Source organism: Rhinichthys klamathensis, unplaced genomic scaffold (genome assembly GCF_029890125.1).
Source record: "Rhinichthys klamathensis goyatoka isolate OS25496 unplaced genomic scaffold, OSU_Roscu_1.1 h1tg000565l_1, whole genome shotgun sequence".
Classification (NCBI taxonomy): domain Eukaryota; kingdom Metazoa; phylum Chordata; class Actinopteri; order Cypriniformes; family Leuciscidae; genus Rhinichthys; species Rhinichthys klamathensis.
In genome coordinates, this window is record NW_026607031.1 from 143,257 (window position 1) to 170,258 (window position 27,002).

At 41.8% G+C, this 27,002-nt stretch overlaps 1 protein-coding gene across 1 annotated transcript in view; it reads left to right on the forward strand.

Annotated features, from left to right (window-relative positions):
- Positions 1 to 27,002, forward strand: part of LOC130073993 (pyruvate carboxylase, mitochondrial-like) — a 79,220-nt gene that overhangs the window by 34,563 nt on the left and 17,655 nt on the right. The window contains exons 8-9 of the mRNA XM_056239454.1: positions 638 to 756; positions 19,736 to 19,898. Coding sequence (XP_056095429.1) covers positions 638 to 756; positions 19,736 to 19,898 — 282 coding nt within the window. The remainder of the gene's footprint in view (positions 1 to 637; positions 757 to 19,735; positions 19,899 to 27,002) is intronic.

Below are 27,002 nucleotides of genomic sequence, written 5' to 3' on the forward strand. Positions count from 1 at the left end.
AAATAAAAGTTCGGTTTAACTTGACAGAAATATATTACTGTTGTACAGTAGAATTTAGATATGTCCCAGTGTAATAAATTACTAACACTAATCCAAATAAATTATCATCAATTTAAGGAATAATCCATGTTTTAATTTTAACAGTAAAGCTTTATGCACCACGTTATTTGACAAAACAACCAGAAAAAAACAGAAACCAGAAAAAACAACACAGAATTAATGTGAATTTTTTTTCCATATTTTAAAAAAAATGTTGTAGCCTATAAATTTAATGATTCATAATATATGATTTCAATTAATTAGACATGCTTTTTGATTGCTAAAAAATGTATACCACGTATCCGTAACACGCCCGCTCCGCAACACTAGCAGCCACCAGTACTGGATGGCCACCAGTAAAGACCATTTTTGACCTAGGAAAAACCCTGTGTGCAGTATTTGTGGATTTTGCCTAGAACCTGTGTGGTTTGAAGGAAAGTATGAATATCCTTGTAGATGTATTTAAGGGCCACACATATCTAATTAGCCATTTTAAACACTAGGGCATCACACAATTTACCAAAAAAAAAAAAAATTTATAATATTTTTGACTTTTTAAAAATGTTCATAGCTCAATCCATTTCCTCTGTTTCCTCAGGTCGGTTATGAGAACGCAGGCACAGTGGAGTTCCTGGTGGATAAACATGGTAAACATTACTTCATCGAGGTCAACTCCCGTCTGCAGGTGGAGCACACAGTTACTGAGGAGATCACAGAGTAAGTGTCTCTCGTCTCTCTCTGTTTGCCTGCACATCATTAAGATATCTCTGAGCCACACACACACACACACACACACACACACACGTATATATATGGGCTGTGGGGGTGTAACGGTTCACAAAATTCACGGTTCGATACGATACACTTGTCACGGTTCAGTACGTTTTCAATACAGCAAAAAGAAAGAAATGCCAGAGAAATTTCCTTTATTTAATTTTTTTAAAATTCATCATAAAGTATGATTTTTTTTTTTTTTACTTTGAGCAATGATGGAGCTATACTTGACTTTTCTTAGGAGCATATAAAACAAAATGGCTCCTTTTAGTTCAGATTAACATTTTAGGGCAGCAATTGTATTCATAATGTCACAATAAAACCGACGTAATGTTACTTGAAAGCATTATAGCCTACTATTCCTGCCAAACTTCCATGGTTACAGTTAGTAGTGTTACTACAGTAAATCCATGGTGAATGTTGCTGATCTGTGGACACTGAATAGTTCATTCATGGCACAATGTTTCTTCCTGGTTTCCACGTCAGCGCTTTGTTGTTTCTACATTAATTTGAAGATTAAATATGAAATTATTTAAAGATATTAAAAAACGTACTCGGTTACTAACGTAACCTCGGTTCTCTCTAGAAGAGGGAACGAGTACTGCGTAATATCTTACGCTAGGGGGAAAACCTTTTTTCCACGAGATATTGAAGCCAAAAATTATCCTTAATTTTCAATTAATGTAAAACGCGTTGCGGCAGCATGCACACATAGGCAAGACGGCCTATTGGCTGTCCTGCGGCAACTGCAGCAACCTATCGAGAGAGGCCCTTGGTGACGTCAGATCCAATGGGGGCGCGAAGCGCCCACTACGTCACCTCCCGCCAAAGCGGGCGTGGTCTGGGCCTATAAATATAGCTCGATGGGCTGATATAATCTGGTTTTTCATCGCCGAAGCGAACCAGAGCGTGTTGCAGGCACGGCAAGGATACGCAGTACTCGTTCCCTCTTCTAGAGAGAACCGAGGTTACGTTAGTAACCGAGTACGTTCTCTTACGAGAGGTTCTCTCGTACTGCGTAATATCTTACGCTAGGGGAACACAGTGTAAAACGCCGTGCGTGCTGGGATCCAACACCAAAGTCCCAAAGGCAGGTGCCGGGGCTCATATAGTGCATAATCACCAGGGACTCACAAAGAGTCTGAGAAGAGAGGCTAGAAGCGTCATTCCCAATAAGTTAGCGTCCTAAGGGAGCTAATCACATCAACAGTGTTCCACACAGTCAGACTCAGGGTGAAAATGTTCGGCCTGAACTGGGTAATGGTATGGGTCTTGCTTTTGCCCATAGAGTTATTTTATCGATCAGCAAGCGGTGCTCAAGCGGTTGTAGTATTCTGAGCCGAAGCAACGGGGCAGACAATACTGATTTTTAGACCGAAAGTAGTTTAGCCTGTAAGGCGGGAACCTCTAGGTTATAAAACCTTATAAATGTAGACAGGGAGGCCCAGCCTGCCGCCATACAGATATCCTGCAAGGTAATCCCGCTAGACCAAGCCCACGACGAGGCCATGCCTCTTATGGAGTGCGCTCTAACACCTAAAGGACACTTCAAGCCTTTAGACGTGTATGCCAGCGCTATGGCATCAACTTTCCATCTGGATAGGCTCTGTTTCGATGCGGCTAGTCCCTTAGCACGTCCGCTGAACGAAACGAAGAGCTGCTCAGTCTGTCTGAAAACAATAATGCCCTTAATGCCCTGACTGGGCAAAGGAAGCTCGCGTCCTTTTCCTCGTTGTAAACCGGCAGGGCAGACAGGGAAATAACCTGAGCCCTGAACGGTGTGTTGAGGGATTTAGGCACAGCTGCATCAGAACTGGGAACCAAGCCTGGTTTTTCCAGAGCGGAGCAACAAGTAGCACTGAGCATCCGTTTTCCCTGATTCGTTCCAATACCTGAGGCAGGAGTGAGACGGGGGTAAAAGCATAGAGTGGGCAGCGGGGCCAGACGTGGGCCAGCGCATCCCTGCTCTTGGAGAAAAATTTCGGACAGTGAGCGTTTTCTTGGGATCTGCCGTCTGCGGGTGCAGAGACCATTCTCCTGCTGGAACATTGTTTCTGGACAGTCTGTCTGGTCCCAAATTCAGGTGACCAGGCACATGTGCTGCTCTCAATGAGCGCAGATTGTGCTGAGCCCAGACCAGGAGGCGTCCTGTCAGCCTGTATAGGTTTCGCAACCTGACGCCACCCTGGCTATTTATATAGGCCACCACTGACATGTTGTCCGAGCGGACCAAGACGTGGTGACCTTTTATTCGGGGACAAAAACGCCTCAGCGCGTTGTTGACATCCATCATTTCTAGACAGTTTATGTGTAGGAGCTTCTCCCGTTCTGACCACTGGCCAAAGAACGGTCTGCCCTCGAGCAGCGCTCCCCATCCCGAGGTGGAGGCGTCCGTGGACACCACCTTCACACTCGAGGAAGTCCCCAGGATTACACCTGACTGATACCAGTCGATTGCTCTCCAAGGTTTCAGAGCTGAGACGCATTTCTGATCGACCTTGAGGCGAAACAGACCGGAGGCCCATGCGCGAGGTGGTACTCGCGCTTTTAGTCATAACTGCAGCGGGCGCATGCGAAGCAGACCCAACTGGAGTACTGATGATGCCGAGGCCATGAGGCCCAGCATTTTTTTTAAACCTTTGGAGCGGGACTATAGTGCCACAGCGGAAGGATTTCGTGATGCGCTGAATGTTCAGTCTGCGCTCTGGCGACAGTCGCGCTGTCATAGACAGCGAGTCCAGTTCTGTGCCCAGAAAAGATACTCTCTGACTGGGAGACAGCGAACTTTTCGCCCAATTGACTTTGAGACCTAGATTCTCGAGATGTTCGAGTAATATGGTCCTGTGTTCTATGAGCTCTGAGTGTGATCGAGCTAGAATCAGCCAATCGTCCAAGTAGTTCAGAACTCACATGCCCCGAAGTTTCAGGGGTGCGAGAGCCGCGTCCATGCACATTGTAAATGTACGGGGTGCTAGGGACAGGCCGAACGGTAGGACTGTGTATTGATATGCCTGGCCCTCGAAGGCGAATCTCTAGAATCGCCTGTGACGTGAAGCTATTTGTATTTGGAAATACGCGTCCTTCAGATCTATTGACATAAACCAGTCCCCTTGGCAAATCTGCGCGAGGATTTTCCTGGTTGTGAGCATTCTGAACTGGCGTTTCACAAGCACTTTGTTCAGTTGTCTTAGATCTAGAACGGGTCTGAGACCCCCGTCTTTTTTCGGTACCAGAAAATATCTGCTGTATAGGCCCCCTTCGCTCTGAACTTGAGATAAAGGCTCTATTGCCCCTTTGCTCAATAGTTTTGCTATTTCGGCTCGAAGTAGATGAGCTACTTCGGTTTTTACCGTAGTTTCGACCCGCGCCGTGTAGCGGCGGGGACGTCGAGCAAACTGCAGCGAATAGCCTCTTTTTATAGTGTTCAGCACCCATTCTGATACCCCGAGAAGCTTTGCCCACGCATTTGCATGAATAGCTAGGGGTAGAATGAGATCTGGGCTCTGGCCGCAACATAGTGGCGACCGGAGAGCTTCGGTGTGCTGTAACGTGAACGCTGTACTTGCAGCGTTTGAGACGGGGGTGCGCCGATCACGGCGGGCAGCCTGGCCGCGCTCGACTCCCTTATGGCAGTTTGCTGAGAGAGAGCGAGCGGGGCGAACCCTGTGGGGCTTAACATGTCTGTGAGTGAATGTAGGCGCAGGACAGCGGGCACATTTACTGCACTGAAAACACTGTCGGCATGAGCTTGACTGTATGTGTGTTGGTTTTGTTTTTACAGAAACTGTGGGATATGCAGTGTTTATGGGCACTGGGTTGTGGGCACATTCACTACATTTAATGCACAACCGACATGAGTCGATTTTATTTGTGCGAGCCCTGTACTGTGTTTGTGTGTAGAAATGAACACTGGGCTGTGGGCATTTTTATTACACTCATAACACCATCGGCTGTGGCCGGAATACCAGAAATTACACTGTTTATGTGATTTATCTGGGTCGCCGTGGAAACGACATTTGTGTGCAGGCAAGCGGGCCGTGGTACCAGCTTGTTTACTGCAAAATACACTTGGAACAGTCGAAATTTCTGGAACTGAACGAGCAAAAAGTTTCGGTGGAAGTCTGGCCCGGGCGAGACTTAAACACCGTAGTTTTCCTAGGAGGGCGAGGAAGACTTTGAGGCCTCGGGCTTTATCTCAATCGTTTGCCGGGGCCCACGTGGAGGGGGGCGGCGGCCGGCAGAGCGAGAGCGTGGTCTCTGGTCCCGGGCTTGACGTCCGGCTCCGCGTCCGGCATCTCAGATAACGTCAGCCATAGGTGTCTCTCAGCAACGGTGAGAGAAGCCATGTTCCGCCCAATGGCCTGTGCAGCGGATTTCGCGAGTGTGGTATCCTCTGTCTTTAGCACCGTCCACCACGGAGAATGCTGCTGAGACAGAGGTACGCGGTCCCTTTGCAGGAAACATCCATCCAGTCGGTTGTGTGCGGGCTGCGCGGGCGCCGTCCACTCAAGGCCGAGGCTCGCCACGGCCTGTGAGTAGACGCATCAGCTCGGATTTGATGCTGGTCCGTTTCCCTGACGACTCGCGGGCAGAGGGGGGAGGTCCACAGAGCTCGCCCAATCCTCACTGTCCGACGCCAGGATGGAGCAGCTGGCCTTCTCTACAGATGCAGCTATCTCGTCGTCATTAATGGCGGAAGCGGCGGCGGACGGCGGCCGTTGTCCGTCGGTGAGCGACTCTGGTGAAGCTGGTGAAGCTCGCGGGCGAACCGGCGAGCTTTCACGGTCTGGAGAAGGCTCGGGGACCCGCTGAGTACGGCGCTTTTTACGGCGTGGCACTATAGCAGGCGGAAGTGCAGACTCGGAGAAAAATGTATGGCGAGTCCTCAAAGTCACCATGGCAATAGCTCGCAATGATGGCAGCCGCCGTCAGCGAGCGCGAGAGCTGCATGATCCTTACCCAAGGAGGAAACGCAGATGAAATGGCGGTTCCCGTCGCTGAGTGCGGCTCGGCACGAGCCACAGGAACGAGGCATCTTTAAAAAGACGCTGCTCTTTTGAATAGAGAGAGAGTGTGAGTCGCAGCGGCAACACACACTCGGCAGAGTAAAAGGATATAAACGCCGGAAAGCGTAGCAGGTACGGCGACTGAAGGCGGCGAGATGAAGGCCAGCGGCTTCATATGCAAAGGCTCGTCCCGCAGAAAGCTTTTCTCAGACGGCACGGCTCTTCACTCCGGATCCAGCGATGCATGAGCTTCACTGAAGAGATGAAAAATCTGATTATATTAGCCCATCGAGCTATATTTATAGGCCCAGACCACGCCCGCTTTGGCGGGAGGTGCCGTAGTGGGCGCGAAGCGCCCCCATTGGATCTGACATCACCAAGGGCCTCTCTCGATAGGCTGCTGCAGTTGCCGGACAGTTGCAGGACAGCCAATAGGCACGCGAGCCATCTTGCCTATGTCTGCATGCTGCTGCAGTGGCTCAGTGGCTCAGTGGTTCATGCAGATTGTCTACAAACCGGAAGGTTGGTGGTTCAATCCCTGGTTCCACCTGACCAAGTGTCGAGGTGTCCATGAGCAAGACACCTAACCCCAGCTGCTCCCGACGAGCTGGATGGCGCCTTGCATGGCTGACACCGCCGTCGGTGTATGAATGAGTGAGTGAATGGGTGAATGCGAGGCAATATGTAAAGCGCTTTGGTGGCCATTGGGTCTGTGAAAGCGCTATATAAATGCAGTCCATTTACCATAATTTTTGGCTTCAATATCTCGTAGAAAAGAGGTTTTCCCCCTAGCGTAAGATATTACGCAGTACGAGAGAACCTCTCGTAAGAGAACTTTGTTGGGAGCGATTAATTGGTTAAATTTTTAATTGATTGACAGCACTAATATATCTGATATATTCAGTGGGGAGAACAAGTATTTGATACACTGCCGACTTTGCAGGTTTTCCCACTTACAAAGCATGTAAAAGTCTGTAATTTGTATCATAGGTACTCTTCAACTGTGAGTGACGGAATCTAAAACAAAAATCCAGAAAATCACATTGTATGATTTTTAAAGGGACATTGTGTAGGAATTTCTCCCATCTAGCGGTGAAATTGTTTTTTGCATTCAAATGAATTGTGCTCTCCAGCGCCTCGCTTTTTCAAATGCGTGTTGCATCTACGGTAGCCGTTATGTACCAAAGAGCTATGACAGAATGTCTTCTAATAGCACTTCGTCGAGTTTTCCTTCGGGTGAACAGGTTGCAAGAACAATCATATGCTCTATTAAAATATATTCTTATCGAATTTCTAGGTTACAAAAAGTAAACTTACACAAACCTTGTTTTTAGCGCCTTCTCTACATAGCTGCTATTCATCAAAGAGCCTGTTTAACTTTTAACTATAAATGTTCTACTGTCTATATAATAAAGTACACAACCAAGCAATGAAAAAAGCTTGTAATTAAGACTGTAAATTTGATTTACCTGTCGAGAAGAAAGCAGGACTTCAGCGTCTCTTTTGAAATCTTTCTCCTGCATTAACGTTAGCTCTTTCCACCTGGAAAAAGCTATCCCGACATTGTTTTTTGTAATCTCCGGTCATGTTTCCTTTTACGTTCTATTTTGGACTTTATGTATGGTTCGCCATTAAAAATAACTGTGCAATGCAGCCTTTTAAACTTGCCGGGGCAGTGACAAGCGCCTCTCACTGCTGCTCCTCCGTTTCTGCTGCTTTCAGTTACGTGACGCTGGCTCTGAACGAAAACGCGTTGTGGAAACGCATTGGCCTAGTACTTGCTAGTCTCTTGCTATTATAGTTTTTCAAGATGGCGGAACTACATGGAAGCCTCCGTGGACCTACCCGTCCCATGTATATAAAGATAATAAATTCTTTGTTTACAAGGATAAGTCCGATAATTGGCAGAGGTATTTGTACACCATTGAGGACATATTTATGAATAAAAATATTGAATTTAGATAATAAAATACCTAAAAAAAGTACACATTGTCCCTTTAAGAAATTCATTTACATTTTATTGCATGACATAAGTATTTGATCACCTACCAACCTCCAACCTCTCCACAATGGCCAAGACCAGAGAGCTGTGTAAGGACATCAGGGATAAAATTGTAGACCTGCACAAGGCTGGGATGGGCTACAGGACAATAGGCAAGCAGCTTGGTGAGAAGGCAACAACAGTTGGCGCAATCATTAGAAAATGGAAGAAGTTCAAGATGACGGTCAATCTCCCTCGGTCTGGGGCTCCAAGCAAGATCTCTCCTCATGGGGCATCAATGATCATGAGGAAGGTGCCGGATCAGCCCAGAACTACACAGCAGGACTTGGTCAATGACCTGAAGAGAGCTGGGACCACAGTCTCAAAGAAAACCATTAGTAACGCACTATGTCGTCATGGATTGAAATCCTGCAGTGCACGCAAGGTCCCCCTGCTCAAGCCAGCGCATGTCCAGGCCCGTCTGAAGTTTGCCAATGACCATCTGGATGATCCAGAGGAGGAATGGGAGAAGGTCATATGGTCTGATGAGACAAAAATAGAGCTTTTTGGTCTAAACTCCACTCGCCGTGTTTGGAGGAAGGATGAGTACAACCCCAAGAACACCATACCAACCGTGAAGCATTGAGGTGGAAACATCATTCTTTGGGGATGCTTTTCTGCAAAGGGGACAGGACGACTGCACCGTATTGAGGGGAGGAAGGATGGGGCCATGTATTGCGAGATCTTGGCCAACAACCTCCTTCCCTCAGTAAGAGCATTAAAGATGGGTCGTGGCTGGGTCTTCCAGCATGACAACGACCCGAAACACACAGCCAGGGCAACTAAGGAGTGGCTCCGTAAGAAGCATCTCAAGGTCCTGGAGTGGCCTAGCCAGTCTCCAGACCTGAACCCAATAGAAAATCTTTGGAGGGAGCTGAAAGTCCGTATTGCCCAGCGACAGCCCCGAAACCTGAAGGATCTGGAGAAGGTCTGTATGGAGGAGTAGGCCAAAATCCCTGCTGCAGTGTGTGCAAACCTGGTCAAGAACTACAGGAAACGTATGAACTCTGTAATTGCAAACAAAAGTTTCTGTACCAAATATTAAGGTCTGCTTTTCTGATGTATCAAATACTTATGTCATGCAATAAAATGCAAATTAATTACTTAAAAATCATACAATGTGATTTTCTGGATTTTTGTTTTAGATTCCGTCACTCACAGTTGAAGAGTACCTAATACCTATGATAAAAATTACAGACTTCTAAATGCTTTATAAGTGGGAAAACCTGCAAAATCGGCAGTGTATCAAATACTTGTTCTCACCACTATCTTTATATATCTATATATATATATATATATTATTACACAAAGCCAAGTGTTTATAACATTTATTTTTGATCTGGTCTGACATTTAGAGTCTGAGAAGAGCTCTCTCTTTTTTTTTTTTTTTTTTTGCTAAATAATGACTCTGCTAAATATTAGTTGACATTTATGAAGACATTTTGTTTGGCCAAATGCAATTAAACTTGCATAACTGTGGGGCGATGTTCAGCAGCCCTATAACACTAATTAACACTCAAAATTTGTATTGTACTCCGGCTGTTAAAATGTCAGTGTGGGGAAAAAAATGTATAATAAGTGCAAGACATCATCATCTTAGACCCTTTGAAACCTGATAGATTCTCAGTGGGCTTGTATCTAAAACGAATCCCTCCTCATTTTAGTAAAAAGCTCAGATAGAAGTGTGTCTTGGAGAGAGGAGAGAAGTGCTTTGTTGTCATCTTATTCATCCCAGAGGCAAAAGATGCCAAGAAGGAGAGTAAAAAGTGGTAGTTTAAATATAGTGGGTAGGGGGAGGTGATTTTTCTAACACATTTTGATGCCAACACGTTTTTTAAAATATATTGACTGAATTTATATTGTGCTTATAAGGGGGAAATGATTATTAAAACTCAAAGGATTAATTTATATGTTGGAATTTTAAGTATGTAGTACCCATGCACAGTTGAATGAATACATGTGATCCTGACTTTTCTGGACGATTTCACTCTTTGCTGCTGGTTCAGACTTGGTGAATTAGTAGAGCGTGACTGCCTGTGCGGACGTACCAGGATTCTATTCATTATAAATGTCCATCTTGTCACATGAAATTGAGGCTGTCAGCTCGCAATTGGCAATGGGTGGCAACCCAGCTGTGAGCGAGAGGCTTTGGAAACGCATATGACTGTAATGAACTTGATTTCCAGCTCTAGCCAGCAGTGGGGCTTGTATGCCAAGACCTTCACCAGCAGCCACCTTCTGTTCCTCATACTGAGTCACTCTACACCCCACTTGCTCTGCTATTTAGCTGGCTTTTACACTGGTCCGAAATCAAGTCTTAACACACGCTTTAAATCTGAAACTTGACTATTAACAGCAGGTCAGATCGAAACATGACTGTTTACATTACGCCAATGCCAATTGTTTCAGTCTCACTCTTTTAAGTCTGTTAATATGTATAGTTTAGTACATGTACTATATAGGATACATTAAAGGCCCACTGAAGTGCCTTGGAACGCGCAGCTTTGTATGATGCGTTGACGTAATTTCCATTGAAACAGGAAGCTAAGGCGGGACATATTGAATGGCTCCTCCCCCTTTTCAAATAGCCCTTATAGCGTTTAGTTTAACTCACAGACTGCAAGTCGTACTTGACTGCACCATGGAAGCGAATCCGTGCGCTGATGATACGTTAGATTCTAAAGAGCATTTGATTGGACAGAAGATGTGATGAGAAGCTTAAGTCCGCGGTGATGTCATAACAATCCGTGATCCATTTTAGCGGAAGTGAGAGACTAAGTTTTGAATGCTTATATCACCTAAATGTGAATTTTGTCATTATCTTTGAACACACCAGCTTATTCAAAACCTTAAGGCTAACATATTCATGCTAAAAGCTAAAAAACTTACATTTTGATTATAATTTTATTAATAATTTTATAATGTAAAATAATTATTTTGGCACATCAATTAAAAAAAAATTGTGATCATTTGAAATATTTTAGACATTGTGTCAGGGGGTTCATAAAGATAAATTGTGCTGAATATATACCAATGTGACTTGATGTGAAAAGGCAACTGCGAAAAACAAATATAATGATATATAATACAAATAAAATAATCTGTGCATAAAAAAACACTGTAAAAAGCAATTACCAAAATTGGTGTGAGCTTATTATACACTACGAGTTGTACAATTATAATTTTTTTGGTTTTGAAAAAAGCCTTACCAAAGCTGCATTTATTTGATCAAAAATACAGTAAGACAATAATACTTTTGCATTTATAATATACCATTCCATTACAGCAGATGTACCATTTATTTATTTATTTATTTATTTATTTATTTTACTAACTAAGAGTACACCTGCTGTTGCTATCCCTCCATTAAGGTGACTGAAATTTGCATTATCATATGGCTTGTATTTTTCTTTTAAAGCTCTCTATTGCCAGACGGGTTTATTACAGCATGTGAATGACAATAGTGCTTTTTCGGTTTGGTTCCTTTGTGTGAGAAGGCCTTTAAAGCAAGACAAAAGGGTGGGAATTTTATTAATTTTTTCTTCTGCCAAGCCATTTCAGACTCCAGTAACAAAAGCCTCGTTCCTCTGACCTTTCCTGCCAATTACTGCCAATTACTCTCTCTTTAGTCACTGGTGTGTGTGTATTGTTGATCCTGAGACAATCATATTCAGCTGTGTATTTGTATGCAGCTGGTCTTTCCTTTGTCCCCCAGTCTCATTCTCTGTGTTGATGATATGACCTTCATTTGGGCACAGTAATTAAGATCAATTACCCTCTGTCACTCTGTCGCTCCATGCCACTGGCAAGGTAATAAAATATGCCAGCTGTCCATAATTACCCATCATGTTTTCATAATTTGATATCTCCTCCATCTTTCTGTCATTCCTTCGGGTCAGAAAGTCTTAGGACAATAAGATGGCTGACCACAGCGAGAGTTGGTGGTAAAATACAGTTTAGTACTAAATTGTTTCTGTCAGTGCTGGCTTCTTGTTTCCCAGTTGTTCTCTTAGACAGTTTACAGTCCTGTCTGATGCATATTGCACACAAAAATGGCTGATTGGCTCCCTTAATTAGCAATTATCCTGTGACATGAAAGGCAGCAGACAGGGAAAAATTAGTCACACCTGGAGAAAATCTGGCACTGGTTCAACACTTACTGTAGTACAATAAAATGTGTTAGTGTAATATAAACCTGAGCTAAATGCATTGATTTTTGATTGTGTATTAATTTTCTTTTAGAAAAGGTTGTCTTGACAAACCAATTATGTTGAGGTTTTTTATCTTTATATTAGGAGTTTTCTTTTAGTTTTCTTAATTTACAATTGAATATACAATGTCTATATTATATTCAAATTGAAAATGTACATTTAAATCAGCATTTAGTAGGCTAACTGGACCATGCTAACCAGCCAAAGCTTGACCTTTTGACCAGAACAAGCTTCAGTGTGGTCCAGACTTTATGCTGATACTCAAAATTCTGGCTACGCAAGACTACTCTCCCCATTTCTCCCAGATTATGCAGAAGTCTGCAAGTGCATGGCAAATAGTTGATTGAGTGCTTCAGTTCTTCACTCCCTGCCTCCTTCCACGCCTCACAGCCGTGCAGTTATGCCGTGACTTCATGCTCATTCTGCATTCATGTTTGTTTGCTCTGTATGTGTGTGTGAGAGAGTGTGTGTTCTTTGTGTTTGCGTGTGTGGGTGCGCTGTCTCTGGGTGACCCTGGTAATGGGTTTCTAATTACTTTGGGTTGTTGCTAAATTGCAGCTGCTCATTTGTATTGGTCCATTTTTGCAAGAAAGAGATTGGACAAGGGCATTAGGGGGCTTGGAAAGACGGAGGGATGGAGGTGCAGGAGAGAGTGAGAGAAAGACACGGCAAGAGAAAAACAAGATGAATGAGGCATATGAACTTTCTCACCCAGGAGGGGAACGGGCCGAGATTTTAGCACGTTGTTGTAGGATGTTTTCTGCAAGCTTATCGATTTATTTTTTTAATGGACTGGCAACTAATGGTATAGATCATTATGGGACGTGCGAGATGCCAAAAGTTTTAAGGGTGAAAGTTTGCTGAAGAGAAGCCTTCGTAATTAAAGGTCAAATATGAATTTGAGGTTAATGGCAAAGGAGGAAAGAAACTGATTGACGTGAAGTTATTTAAGCTGCATGTGACTACCCACACCATCCCGTTACTCTCTCCTGGAGGGATTTCATCCCTTTGTGGGTTTGGTCTTATGACCTTTTGCTTGTAGTGTTGCATCAGATAATGGAGTGCTGTTTACTGTCAATGTGATTTTAGTTGTTTGGATTTGTTGTGGTATTGATGTCTAAAGCTTCTGTCCTTTCTTCTTTGGCTCTGAATGGACCAGATAAAAAAAAACAATGGCTCCTACTAGGGGTCCCTTGAGAGCCCTCTGTGATGACAGAGACTTGATCCGTGCCAGCATCCCTCTCCAGGTGTGTTTGTGTGCGTTACCTTAGCTGCATGTAACCATATGCTGATCAGATCAAGCACTTTGTCAACAGCGGTGTGTAATGATGCTGTTTAAACAGGCTGGTTGGACCCGACACCTGCACACACTTATGACCAGATAATATGGTGAGGGACCGTGTTCCTGCGAAGCTGCACATGCGCTCTTCGATGTTATTCCCCTGCAGACAAATAAGCGTTCTGCCTAGCGTTCTGCCTATAGCGTTCTGCCTATAGCGTTCTGCCTATAGCGTTCTGCCTGTAGCGGTCTGCCTATAGCGGTCTGCCTATGTTCTGCCTATAGCGTTCTGCCTATAGCGTTCTGCCTATAGCGTTCTGCCTATAGCGGTCTGCCTATAGCGGTCTGCCTATAGCGTTCTGCCTATAGCGTTCCGCCTATAACGGTCCGCCTATAGCGTTCCACCTATAACGGTCCGCCTATAGCGGTCTGCCTATAGCGGTCTGCCTATAGCGTTCCGCCTAGCGGTCTGCCTATAGCGGTCTGCCTATAGCGGTCTGCCTATAGCGTTCTGCCTAGCGGTCTGCCTAGCGTTCTGGCTAGCGGTCTGCCTATAGCATTTTGCCTAGCTTTCTGCCTATAGCGGTCTGCCTGATGTTCAGTCTGCTTAGAGTTCTGTCCGTCGGGCTGTCTTTCTTTTTGTCTAATGTTCTGTCTGTTTGTCTATCTAATGTTCTATTTGTCTGTTGGATGTTCGGTCTGTCTGTCGGATGTTCTGTCTTGTCTAATATTATTTTCTGTCTGTCTAGCTATCTTTCTGTATGCATGGGTAATATCTCTAGATAAGATTATTTTAATTTATATTGATGTTAATTATTAATAAAGTTATTAATATTTTAGTTAAATTATATAAATATGATTTGCATATATTTTAAATATAAAAGAAATATAGTAAATGTGTAAAATTCAACATGGTAACTAGTATATGTAACCTTAAATATTTATTATTTACATTTTTTTTAGGTGTAATTTGAATTTATTTAGTTTTTTTTTTATTTCACTGATTTGTTGCATTTTTCTATCCCTGCACTTTTATATAGGGTTAGGGAGCAATTGAAACTATCAACAATGTGTTCAATCAATATGTTATTTTAAAATAAAAAGAAATTGTGTATATGTAGACAAACAAACTTAACAATGGGTCAATAAAAATAAAAAGGAGATCTTGATGAGGGTATATTGCCACACCTTGTTACTTTGTATTCTTGGTATTCAAGTATTCTTGCCTTTAATACACAATTGTCTTCATATATTGATTTATTTAAACTCTGGTATGATCCTATTCAGCAGCATTGGTAAATATTAAACATTGTGGTAGAACACACACAAACACAAAAAAATCACACAACAGCACAGTGTCACTCAGGGGCTCAGTCTGTGTTGTATGACTGACTGGGATTACTCCACTCCCACATCATTTCTGCATATGCTGCTGCCTGGCTTTGGCAATTAAAATGGAATAAAGAATCAGACTGAATATATTAACATGGCTCCCCCACCTCATCACTGAGCAGCTCTCTTGCTGTTTGCTGCAGTCGGCTCTGTTCTGCTGTCCTCCTTTTTCTCTCTGCTCTCTTGTTTCCTCTGTCTAATGCTCCCAGTCTTCAATTTTTGTGTCTCTTTTCTGCACTCGCTCACTCTTTCTCATCTGTCTGACTGTTGACTGCTGAAATGCTCTGCCATCTGGAGAATTAAAGGGTACACAATGGCAGTTTAGGGGTAGAAAGTATGTGATGGTGGTGTTTTTTTGCTTGTAAATGTGAGTTTCACCTTTTCAGAAGTTATTGACCAGCACTGTGATTTATTCACGTGGTACATGTTTCTGAGTCAACATCCTTGATCCTCGAACAACAGACCTAACAAACAATCATGGTCCCAACCCGGGCTGAGGAAAAGGAAGAAAACTGAGAGGAAAAAATATATATAGATCCAGCTGATACTTGTCCAACTTGTGTAAATCACATTAAAGGGATAGTTCACCCCAAAATTTTAATTCTGTCATTGTTTTCTTAGCCAAACAGTTGACGGTAGCCATTTACTGCCATAGTATTTTTTAATACTATGGCACTGGCAGTCAATGGCTACCGTCAACTGTTTGGTTACCCACATTCTTCAAAGTATCTTCTGTCTTTAGCAGAAGAAAGAAATTCATACAGGTTTGGAACAACTTGAGGATGAGTAAATGACACAATTTTCATTGTTGGGTGAACTATCCATTAATGCTTATTTCAGCATTATGAAGTTGCATACATTGACACGTATGAGAGAGACATTCCTTGTGCCACAACTAGGGATGGGTGATATGACCAAATTATTTCACAATATGAGAGATTTTATTTCACTATAAAAATATCCTCCTGAAAATCCTTTGGATAGTTTCCTTTCATGTAATATACTAGCTAAGGGCTCAATTTCCATTATTTACAATTTAATGACCAATCTGACATCTTCCTCTCTAGATAACATTAAGAGAGCTTGGGAGGAAGACCTTGACAGACCACTCTCTGAAAGACACATGAAACTGCGTTCTTAAACGGGTCCACTCATCGTCAATGTGTGCTCGGCATTCACTTATATGAGCTCTGTGTACTACTTTGAACTGTATATCCAAAGTTAAAATAGCTCAAATGTTCAATGGAACTAGCCCCATGTGCAATAGATGTCAATGTGCTGAGGGATCATTAATTCACATGTTCTGGACATGCCCCAAATTAGAGTGTTACTGGCGATCGATATTTCATACCCTTTAGGCGGTTCTTCAGTACAGATTAGAGCCAGAACCTCTGGTGGTATTACTTCAGAGCTTCAGAGCAGTCATGGCTGTCAGCATCAGTGTGTAAAGTCCTTGCCTTCTCTTCCTTGTTAGCACATAGAGCGATACTACTAAAGTGGAAAGATCCCATCCTGCCTGCTCATACTCAATGGATTAGAGATATGATGCCTTGTCTCTGCCTCGAAAAGATTAGTTATTCGTTAAGAGGATCGGGGAAAAACTTTGGCTCCCTTTCATTGACTTTGTTGATCATTTAAAATAATGCCCTATTATTGGCTGTATTTTTTTCAGAGTGTGTGTACATATATCTGTTTTTATATTTGGTTGAAGGTTGGTGTATTTAGGCATGTATAGATGTATGCTGAATTAATGGACAGCATGGACACTACTCTAGGGATTCGTTGTAAGGGTTGGGGGATTGGTAAATGTGATTTCTATTGGGAAAAACAATAAAAAAAACTCACAGTATAGTTATTTTTATTTTATTTTAATTGTTAAAAATAATTACAAAGAAGCAAATTACAAACAATAGGCAAATACAATATAACGTAAAATTAACCTATTGTACCTGCTGTCACTTTAAGTGTGAATGAATTCACGGATCTGTTATACTGATACACATCCGGTTTACACCCAACTGTTTACTTTCAATTGAGACCTAACCGACTGTGTTTACATTAATAATACGGACCAGTCCTAGCCACAAACACTATTCAACTTTTCTGCTTAGATAACAGATCAGATTGCATTTCAGTTGAAGATTGGAGATGCTGATTACACACTTTTAAGAAATGGTTCATTTATCAGCCACAGTCTATTGTATTATCCCACATAATGCACTGTTGCCTGGGATTTTAAGGCATTCCAGGGAAATAAGAGTCATAGATGAGTCATTGCTAAAAACACCATTATTAGTAAATTTTCATCTCATTCTGATGCTTTTAAAACCGGTTAGTTATAAAACATATATGAAATTCTCTTCTAAATCTATGGGAGATGTTGAAACGGTCTGCTTTCTCAGGATATTCAGAATATTGTGTATTTTGGGGAGTTTGGTAGGCGATGCATGTCTGCATCTGAATCAAAGCTTGTTCATATCATATTGCAGTAATCCTTTTAAGTTATTGTTTCACATTATTATGGAAGTGATTGTAGCTTTTCGGACTTGGATTGCTATGGGATAGCATATAATCAGGAGAAGCTTGAGTGAGAGAGGTAAGGGAGCGTGGAAGTGAACATTGTGCCCTTGAGACTGGGTCAGCGGCCCCTTATAGCTGTGTTTTTATGAGTACATTGAATCCCAGAATCTGTTTTCACTGCTGCAGATTACTCTTCCTGTCCAGCACTGAAAAGCCAAACTACTAAATGGATTATACTACACTGATCATACAGTCTTTAGACAACACAGTGAATATACAACTTTTATAAGCTGATTGTTTATAAGAAGAATCACAAACTCACACAAAATCTGCTTAAAGTCACCATGACATCATTGCTGACTTCAAATCTTTCTGTTTGACTGTTCGATGACTGATTCTTTCGAATCATTCACTGAATCCACTCGAGTGTTACTGTTGACGTCTGATTTGCTTAAGTGTGTGTGTATCTTCAAAAGAAAGACGGAACAAAGATTAATTTTGAAAGGTTTCAAAGCTGTATACTGTATTTTTTTAGTCAAAAACAGATGAATCCCATTCTGTATTCTCAATTCATTCTTAATATAAATTCAGTGCTAGATTTCTCAAGTTTATAATAAATATTTGATTTTAGATTGTGTTGACATCGTGTGACAGGCAAATAAGGAAAAACACATTTTGTGAGTATAGAGGTTGCATATAATACATAAAGACTTCTGAATCCAAAAAGAAGTAATCAAGAATCCCTTTTATTTCTAAAAGATTAACTAACATTAAAAGCTGTTCTTTGTAACGCTATATTAGCACTAAAACATTTAATGTTGGAATCATTTTAGCTCATCCACAGTGATTTACCCTGTCAGTTCAGTAAATGCAGGGTCCATGAAAAAGCCGAATGTTTTCACCTAGTTTGGTTTCAACTTGCAACCTTTTTGTTTGCCACTCAGACCCCAAATGTTTCCTCTGATAAATGTAATTTTAACTATTGCACATTGATCTGCTGAAGTATTTACACAAAGAAAATAATAGAGATAATCCATTAAGCTGATTTTGATGTTTCATTTGGTAATTATTTCAGCTTGCAGCTGTTATGACCAGAGTTCATGTGAGAGATGTTATCATTAGACGCCAGTGTCATAAAGACATATGCGTGCAATATTCAGAGCCTGTTTGTACCATTGTTAAAAAATTAATGAGGCCTAGCCAGATAATGTTGAGAGCTGTGCAAACATATTGCCTTTGCCACCACCATGTGTGTTTGTGCATATAAATATATTGCCGTAGTGTTATCAAAAGCATGCTGTGCGATTTGTATATGTTGGACTTCGAGAAATCTTACATTTTAAAAATGCCTTTGTGCCAGAGATAAAAAAAAGGCAGACACTTTGTAGCATAAATTATTGATGCACAAACATGAAAGCAAATACTCGCTCTTCTTTTATTGGTTAAAAATATTTCGTGACCCACTGGGTGCTTTCACAGTTTTTGTCTTGGGCACACACACTAGCACTTTGGAATTTGATTATTCATTCAACATAAAGAGGATGATCATGAAGGTTTAGCCTTGAAGCTGTTTGAATGCCTTTTATCCCTTCTGATATGGTGAAAGAAAGCATTAGTAATTAGGAATAAATACCTTGTAGCTTACATGTTGACATTGATTTCAAACAAAAGGCTGCGGGTTCGCAACTCTGACAAGCTTCCATTCCCTACACATGCATCTTTTCCCCAATTAGTCAACCCTGGTTCACCCCTTCTCTTTGCGCCTGTAAGAAGAAAATTGACCCGATATATGAGGATTTGTGAGACATGAGGAATGAGTTCAGTGAATCTAGGGTGAGTAAATATATCACTGTGATTTATATGGCTCTTAATAAATCCAACTTTTCACTGAGGAAAGCACTTATCCAATAAGATGGCAGATTCAGCCAAATGTAGCCAATCAGCCCTGGAAAAGCCTGGTTCATTCAATTGAGCTGAGGGAGTGATTTAATTGTGAAGTTATTGAGGCCGGAGTGGATCAGGCGCTAACTGTTAGCCCTGAATCTAGCAGGCATTTCCTGTTTGTATGTCGTTGAGTGACTCGCTTGTTTCCTTCTACAATCCACTCATCCCACTCCTTGTCAAGCGAGTGCAGTGTTGTGAAGCGGATTGCTAGTTGTCAAGCCTGTCTAATAGAAGTTATTGGAGCAAGCAGGCATCTTGCACGTTCTCGCCTCACCAGTGTGAATATTGTCTCGCCGTGTTGCACCTGCTGGAATGTCAAGCAACTGAGAATGGTTTGAGTGAATCTGTTGTGATTCCAGATCGCTGAACAGGTCTGGCCTGATAACGTGCACTTTTCTGTAGTGATAGTTTCAGTGTTGGATGTAATCGTTGTGGCTGTATGTGGCCTGTGGCAGGGTGTGTTTTTGTTGTTTAGCGAATGCAATATAACCACTGTCTCTGTTTCTCTCTCTCTCTCGCTTTCATCCAGTGTGGATCTGGTACACGCTCAGTTGAGAGTGTGTGAAGGTCGCAGTCTGCACGAGCTGGGTCTGAAACAGGATAAGATACGGATCAATGGCTATGCCATCCAGTGCCGTGTGACCACAGAGGACCCAGCACGTGGCTTCCAGCCTGACACGGGAAGACTGGAGGTAGGTTAACATCCTACATTCAACAGCTGAGCACTCACACATCTCCCCTCAGCAATGCTTTCAGAGAGAAAAAAATATGAGTATTTATTTATTTTAAACTTAAAGGGTCAGTTCGCCCAAAAATGAAAATTCTGTCAGTAATTACTCACCCTCATGTTGTTCTAACCCCATAAGACTTTCGTTCATCTTCGGAACACAAATTAAGATATTTTTTATTAAATCTGAGAGCTGTCTCACTCCTCCATAGGCTTCTATGTAATGGAAACTTTGCTTGGATCGGCTCTGTATAAATCGAACACTGATTACCACAAAGACGTCCAATACACACATACATTACGGGGCTATTTGTGCGCCCATGGGCGTGCTGGTCTGAAAACGAGGTGTGTATGGGTGCATTGTTTGCGCGTTGCTATTTTGAGGCATCTGAAATAGACTGCTAGCCTGGTTAAAACCAGACCATTCTCAGTTGTAACTGAGTTATGGTCTGGCAAAGCGTCATAGACAAATCATTTCCAGAGGGGCGTCACCAACGGAAGTCGCGGATAGACTTAAACCCAATCAGAGCGATGAAGGAGATGACGTATGCAGAGCGGCGGAGAAACATCTCCGAGTGTTGTTCTTTGCTCGGTTTTTAACTAAAAGGAAACGTTCAAACCGCTTAAAACAGACGCGATAGCTGATTCAAACGAGTGATGTTCGACAGCGGCATCCATCTTTGTAATGTAGGCTACAAAATCTGCTTCAAAATCCCAGCGCTGTCGTCATCGTGTAAAGCCCGGCCCAAAGCTACTGATTGGTGCCGCGATTTCGACGGATTGGAAATGGGCTTGAATGAGCTCTTTGCCAGACTAACTTTCAGAGCAAATCTAAATTTGCCGGAAGTTTTCTGGGTTTTCCCAGGCTAATAGACTGCACCATTGACCAACAAAAACCTGGTCTAAAGTCAATGGCAGATTTTTTTTATTGTTATTTAAAGGGCGCATTAGTAATATGTGCCTATAGGCGGGTGCACAATGCGCGTACACTCTGCTTATTACACACAGGGTAATAACTACACTCTCTCTCTCACTCTTTGAGTGCCTAGAAAAGCGCTATATAAATGTAATGAATTATTATTATTATTATTATTATTATTATTGTGTACATAAAGATATGGTAGAATCCGGCTTGTCCCGTAGATGGTCTGCTTACACGCTTTAACTTCGGGCACGAGCAGATCCGTTTCCTCTCTGAAGAAGCGTTCAGTTTTTCCACTTACTAATTCCGCTATGTAAATAGGAACCCGCGACGGTGCAAGTGCAACTGGCTTTTAAAGGGAATGGGAGATGAGACTCTGATTGGTTTTTTGCTCGTTACTCCCAAAACACACCCATTACTCCTTAAAGGTAGGGTATGGGATTTACAAAACGGCTGGCAGATTTTGAAAATACACAACTTAAAAGGTCAGACTACCTTCTTTCCTCCAACGCTGGCCCTGACTCCACCCATTCGAAGAACATGGACGCGCAATCATGAATCTGCAAAACTCAGATGTGCGAGATTGCACTTACTCTCTCTCTCTGTACTGGGGCGACTTGCACTTACTCTGACTGGGTCACGAGCTTTGAGTATGCGCACGAAGGGGACACGCGCGTGAGGGGGGTGGGGGAGGGGGGTATGGTACGACCGTTTGATTGACGCATTTTCTGTCCAATGATTTTAGGTGGTCTTGGAAATGATTGGCTGAGTTTTTCGAGTCCTGCCCGTTCCACAGATGATTAAATTGCTTAATTTTCATTTCAGTGCTTCTCACTCAGTGGCTGTAAGTGGGTTAGGAATAGGATTTCAAGTGATTTTGAAAAAATGGTCAAAAAAGAAAATCACATACCCCACCTTTAAGAGAATAGGGACAACCCTTTTAGACCATGTGCTGGCCGTGCCGACCATTTTTCCCGTCGCTAAACTAGCAAAAGTGGATTCGGACACGCCCTAGGTGCACTTGAGCCGGGTGCTTTAGACCATGCGCTTAGATCGTTAAAATAGGGCCCTACCACTCTGCCGCTGTGTTTTTCTGAAGTGTGTACCTGCGTGTGTTGATATATCGCAGAATTGTGAAATTGTCTGAGATGCTGCGGACAGAAACATTTACCTTTGAGGCTGTATGGAAATTATTTGCTTGTGGATGTATAATTGAACAAATATTGATATCAGCTTTCTGTGCCTAGTCACGGTTGAGCCGCTAGCCTCACATCTGTCTAAACATCTCACAGGCACAACACATGCTGTCAATCCAGACATGTGAGTCTAAACAGTTATCTGGTTTTGAGCTGCAAGGTTAACCGAGGTCTCTGAGGGTCTCAGATCAAGATCTTACAGTCTAGATGTGTATATACATAGAGATGCTCCAAGGAGTCGACTAGTCCACAAACCACACGCTATAATCATCCAGTTATACCCACACTCTGCCAGCTCATTGGTTCGATGCGCCTTGCCTGGGCGAATTCTTTGTTCTTCCATCCAGCCACAGGGTCTTGGCTGTATCAAAAGAGAACTGGATCACTCTGATAAGCATGTTCTTCCATTAGCTACCTTTAGAAAAGTGTTTGGCTCTCAGCTTCAAAGACTTACGTGGACATCCTGTGATGTTGGAAGAATGTTTCCACTTAAGAGGGATGAGGATCCATACTGATGAAGGGAGAGGGACAGGAGATGCAGAGAACTTGGGCTATGTTATTGTCTATCTATATGCCAGAGCTAAAAAGCAGAGAGAGAGAGAGAGCGAGAATTCCCTTAACGGAGTGTAAGAGAGAGAATGTGAGATGGTTGTGAGAAGGAAAAAGAGTTGAGAATTTGAGCTTCCCTGATTTAGTAGACGAGAGCTTCAACATCAGTTTAGATGTAGTGGTGCAAGGGGTATGCATTGACCAATAAATAGGCTGAGAGTCTAGACAGATGGTTGGGAAAGATAATAAACCAGGGTCCAAAATTAACACTCCAGTTAGTCTAACTTTATTAGGACCTGCAAATAATACATTATTCTAATAATGCAAATAATTAAATTGTACGAATGATGCTCTGACCCTTCAAATCAGCTTACTACAGAAAATCTCTGTTGCAACTTATTGCCAATGTTGCAGTGTCTCGTGATTTTACATAAATGTATATAAATGCATATATTGATTTCATATTCTTTATTTTATTCATTAATTGAAAACATGCCTTGATTTATATTATCTCGAGTTTTACTGTTGTAGCTCTTACATTTAAACATTTTGAATGGTAAATGGACTGCATTTATATAGCGCTTTCACAGACCCAATGGCCACCAAAGCGCTTTACATTTTGCCTCACATTCACCCATTCACTCACTCATTCATACACCGACGGCGGTGTACACTGAATCTACTTGGCAATAGCAAATACATATATTGGTATTTATATTGAATATTGTAAAATAGCTTGAATACAGTGAGATACACTACCTTTTCGAAAGTTTGGGGTTAGTAAGATTATAGAAGAAAATGAAATGCATTCAGCAAGGAGGACACAATAAATTGAGCAAAATTGACAGTAAGGACATCTATAATGTTTCAAAATATTTCTATTTCAAATAAATGCTGTTCTTTTAAACTTCTTATTCATCAGCTATTTTCAATAATAATAAGAAGATTATTGAAAAGAATTTAAGAATTTTCATTGATAATAAGAAGTTTCTTTAGCAGCAAATCAGCATATTAGAATGATTTCTGAAGAATCGTGTGACACTGAAGACTGTAACAATGGTGCTGAAAATTCAACTTTGCCATCCCAGGAATACTGAAATATTTTAAAATGGGAAACTGTAATAATAGTTCTGAGTTTTACATCAACTAAATCCTTTAAAAAAAAAAAAAAAAATCTTACCAACCCCATTTAAGTGCAGCTTAAATAAGTATATATATAGAGCCAGGTCTAATTGGCAGTAACAATTGTACTCTAGGGTAAATGTTTATTGTGACCTGAGATAAAAACTAGTGAAAAAAAGAGAAACAGACATGGAGAAATGTACTGCTATGAAGGAATAATCAGCCACACGTTAGATCTTCTCCCATTTCAGTATGTCAACACAAGCTCTCCTGTGTGCAGTGTGCAGTGGCGACTGATGTGAAAATAAGGCTGCAGGTAAAGAGAAAAGAGTCGCTCTCTCGATTCCTCTGTCTGCTTAGAAGTTTCTCCTCACTTTCTGACATGTCTGATGTCGTGCTTCTGAGGCAGAAGAGGGCTGGCGGCGTGCAGGTCGGCCAAGCTCTTGTTTTGCAGGGAAAATGAGTGCATAATGGGTAAAGTGAAGTGCCAGGATGAGAGCATGCAGGGAACAGGCACTGAGAGCTCTTCTGCGCTTTTGTTTCTGTGGGATAAAAAAATATATATATTTATGGCTGTTGTCTGAAGGGTGCTCTCTGTAATCAAATGAGAGCGAAGGAGAGGAGAAGGTAAAAGCATTTAGCATAACATGGTGCATCAAAGAAATATGTTCTGTATATGGGCAATTAAAATCTCCTATCTGCTCTAATTCTTCATATATGATCCTTGGATGATTTATACGTGTAGTTTCAGATGTAAACTTTTATAGGGTCTGGGCTTTGAACGCAGAATTTATTGAAGCGTAGCTATGAAAAGATTACAAGCCTCTTTGATGGTGGTGGTACTCGTTCAATCCTCGTGTTGCATGTTTGTGAGCAAGTGTTGGTTCATTAACGCTTCGGCTCTTGCTGGCGCGCTGAGAGAACATAATGCTGATGAAGAGAATCGAGTGATTTGCATTATCATAATAAACATAATTATGTTGTTGAATGTGCTGATGGTAAATACTGCTGTGGTGGAAATGGGAGTCCATAATTCACAAGACGAAGAACAGCGTCACTCCATTTGATTTCTCTTTTGATAAATGGAATTTCAGTGTGCAGAAGTAGTTGGTGATTCGTGTTCCCTTTGGTTTCTGCACCTTAGCTTCTTCCCTCACCAGTCATTTATGTGACTGGCACTTTCCAAGAATAGTGCGTGTGCATATTTATATAACAGAAATTGTTATAATTATAATACTAAATTATATTACTACATTTTATATGTGGTGTTATTTTCTCTTTATTTTATGAGTTTTATGTGTTTTTTGTTTTCAAAATTATTTCTCAAAATGGGTGACGGGTTGCAGATTTAGCCTAAATGATGGTGTCACTCAGTTGGGCTAGTTTTGGACCAGTTTTTGATAATCTTGATTTCTAATAAGTTAAAGAATTAGTTAAGTTACAGTATGCTGTCAAAAATAGGGTCAACATTATGTTAACTATTTAGGTGTCACAGTTGTAAAGAGTGTTACAGTTAAAACACATTGTTGGTCACAGTTAAATATTATGTTTTTGGTTGATTATTTTTTACTACAAAATGTACGAAAACAAGTTAATTTAACTTAACAGTAATTCAATAGATTATGAAACTGGTGTATGATTTTAACTGTTGAATACAGTGAAGGCCTGTAATCAAGACAGATTTTGGCCAGTCCCACGTCAAGAAGTGATAACGTGAAACAGGCCAGAATCTTCGATACAGGTGTAATGCGAGGAGGATACAGACAGACATGTGATGTGTTTAAAAAGTAGCTACTTTTTTCATATAGGCTATTTTTATGTTAGATAAGAGTTCATCTTGCATCACTAAGACTTCTCACAAAAAAATGGATTTGTGCCTTTAATACATGTACCCTATTAATGTAAACAAATGCTTTTGCTTTTTATTTCCTCTCTAAATGGCTTCATATTGACCATAGGTTAATATGATACTGTCTTGCTCATGTTGAGCTAGGGCTCGTGCAAAGTTTAAATATTACTCGCTTGCAAAAGTCCACCAGCAGCCCTCTGGTCATTGTTCTTAGACCTTCCAATTAAAGAAAACAAATGGATGAAATACCATGCTGAAAAATTTCTGGGAAAGATTCATGCCTCCTAGGTAGATGTAAAGCATATGTTGATTTGTGTGGCATCGCCTCACTGGCTCCGTGGGCATCTCTGGAGCAGATCTCCATGACCACAAGCCTTTCATCTTTCATCCTGCCTGCCAATAATACACACAGCTCCCTGAGAAAGAGCCATCTTGCGTCTTCCTTTATTAGAGAGGGAATGAGAAAATATTGTTTTCTACTCCAGATGGCTGGTGCGAGACTTGTCTCCTCTCGTTTATGTGACATGCTCCTCTTTTGTAGATTGTAACTGATGACGGTGCATTTCCTCTCCGCCCTTCACCCAAGGTAGACTATACCGACACTAGCGTTCCCTCGCCGCAGCTCTGTAGGAGTCTGCTGCGGTCTCATTCGGAGATGCAAACTCCCGCCGCCGTCACAATTTGAAACAATGCAGCTCCGTCATGTCACATTGCCAAGCTGTTATTTCCAGACACGTGCACATGGAGACGCCTGGGGACTGGGTGTTAGTGCGGAGGTTGCATTGGTATTCTGGAAACAGCAGCAGCGTCGCAGGCCATTTACAAACATTATTGGAGATGTGGCAAAACCCCCAAGAACGACGAGTGGAGTGTAGACACGTCTGAAGACATGTTTTTTGTCACTACCTGATGTTCGAAATAATATGCTACACACATTCAATGTGCTACAGGCTGTAAGTTCAATACGGATGACTAGTCAAATTCACCTATTGTTGAACAGTGTTAATAAACTGTTAGCATTTCATTGAACTTTCTTCAATGAGATGGTTCACCCGAAAATGAAAATTGTCATCATTTATTCGCCCTTAATGTTGTTCCAAACCTGTATGACATTCTGTCTTCTGTGGAACACAAAAGAAAATGTTTTGAAGTACGTAATTTGACCCCAACGACTTCCATTTGTATTAGCAAAAAATGTGAGAATTTGTAAAAGATCTACTTTTAAGAGATCTACTTTTCATTTTTGTTACACAGAAGAATGAAAGTCATACAGGTTTGGGATGATTTAAGGGTGAGGAAATGATTGACAGAATTTTCATTTTTAGGTAAACCATCCATTTAAATATCCTCTGGGGCTTAAGGAGTTTCATGGGAGTCAGGCGTAACAATCATTTTGGGTATTGGTTCAACCTGCCCTGCCATGCAAAATAA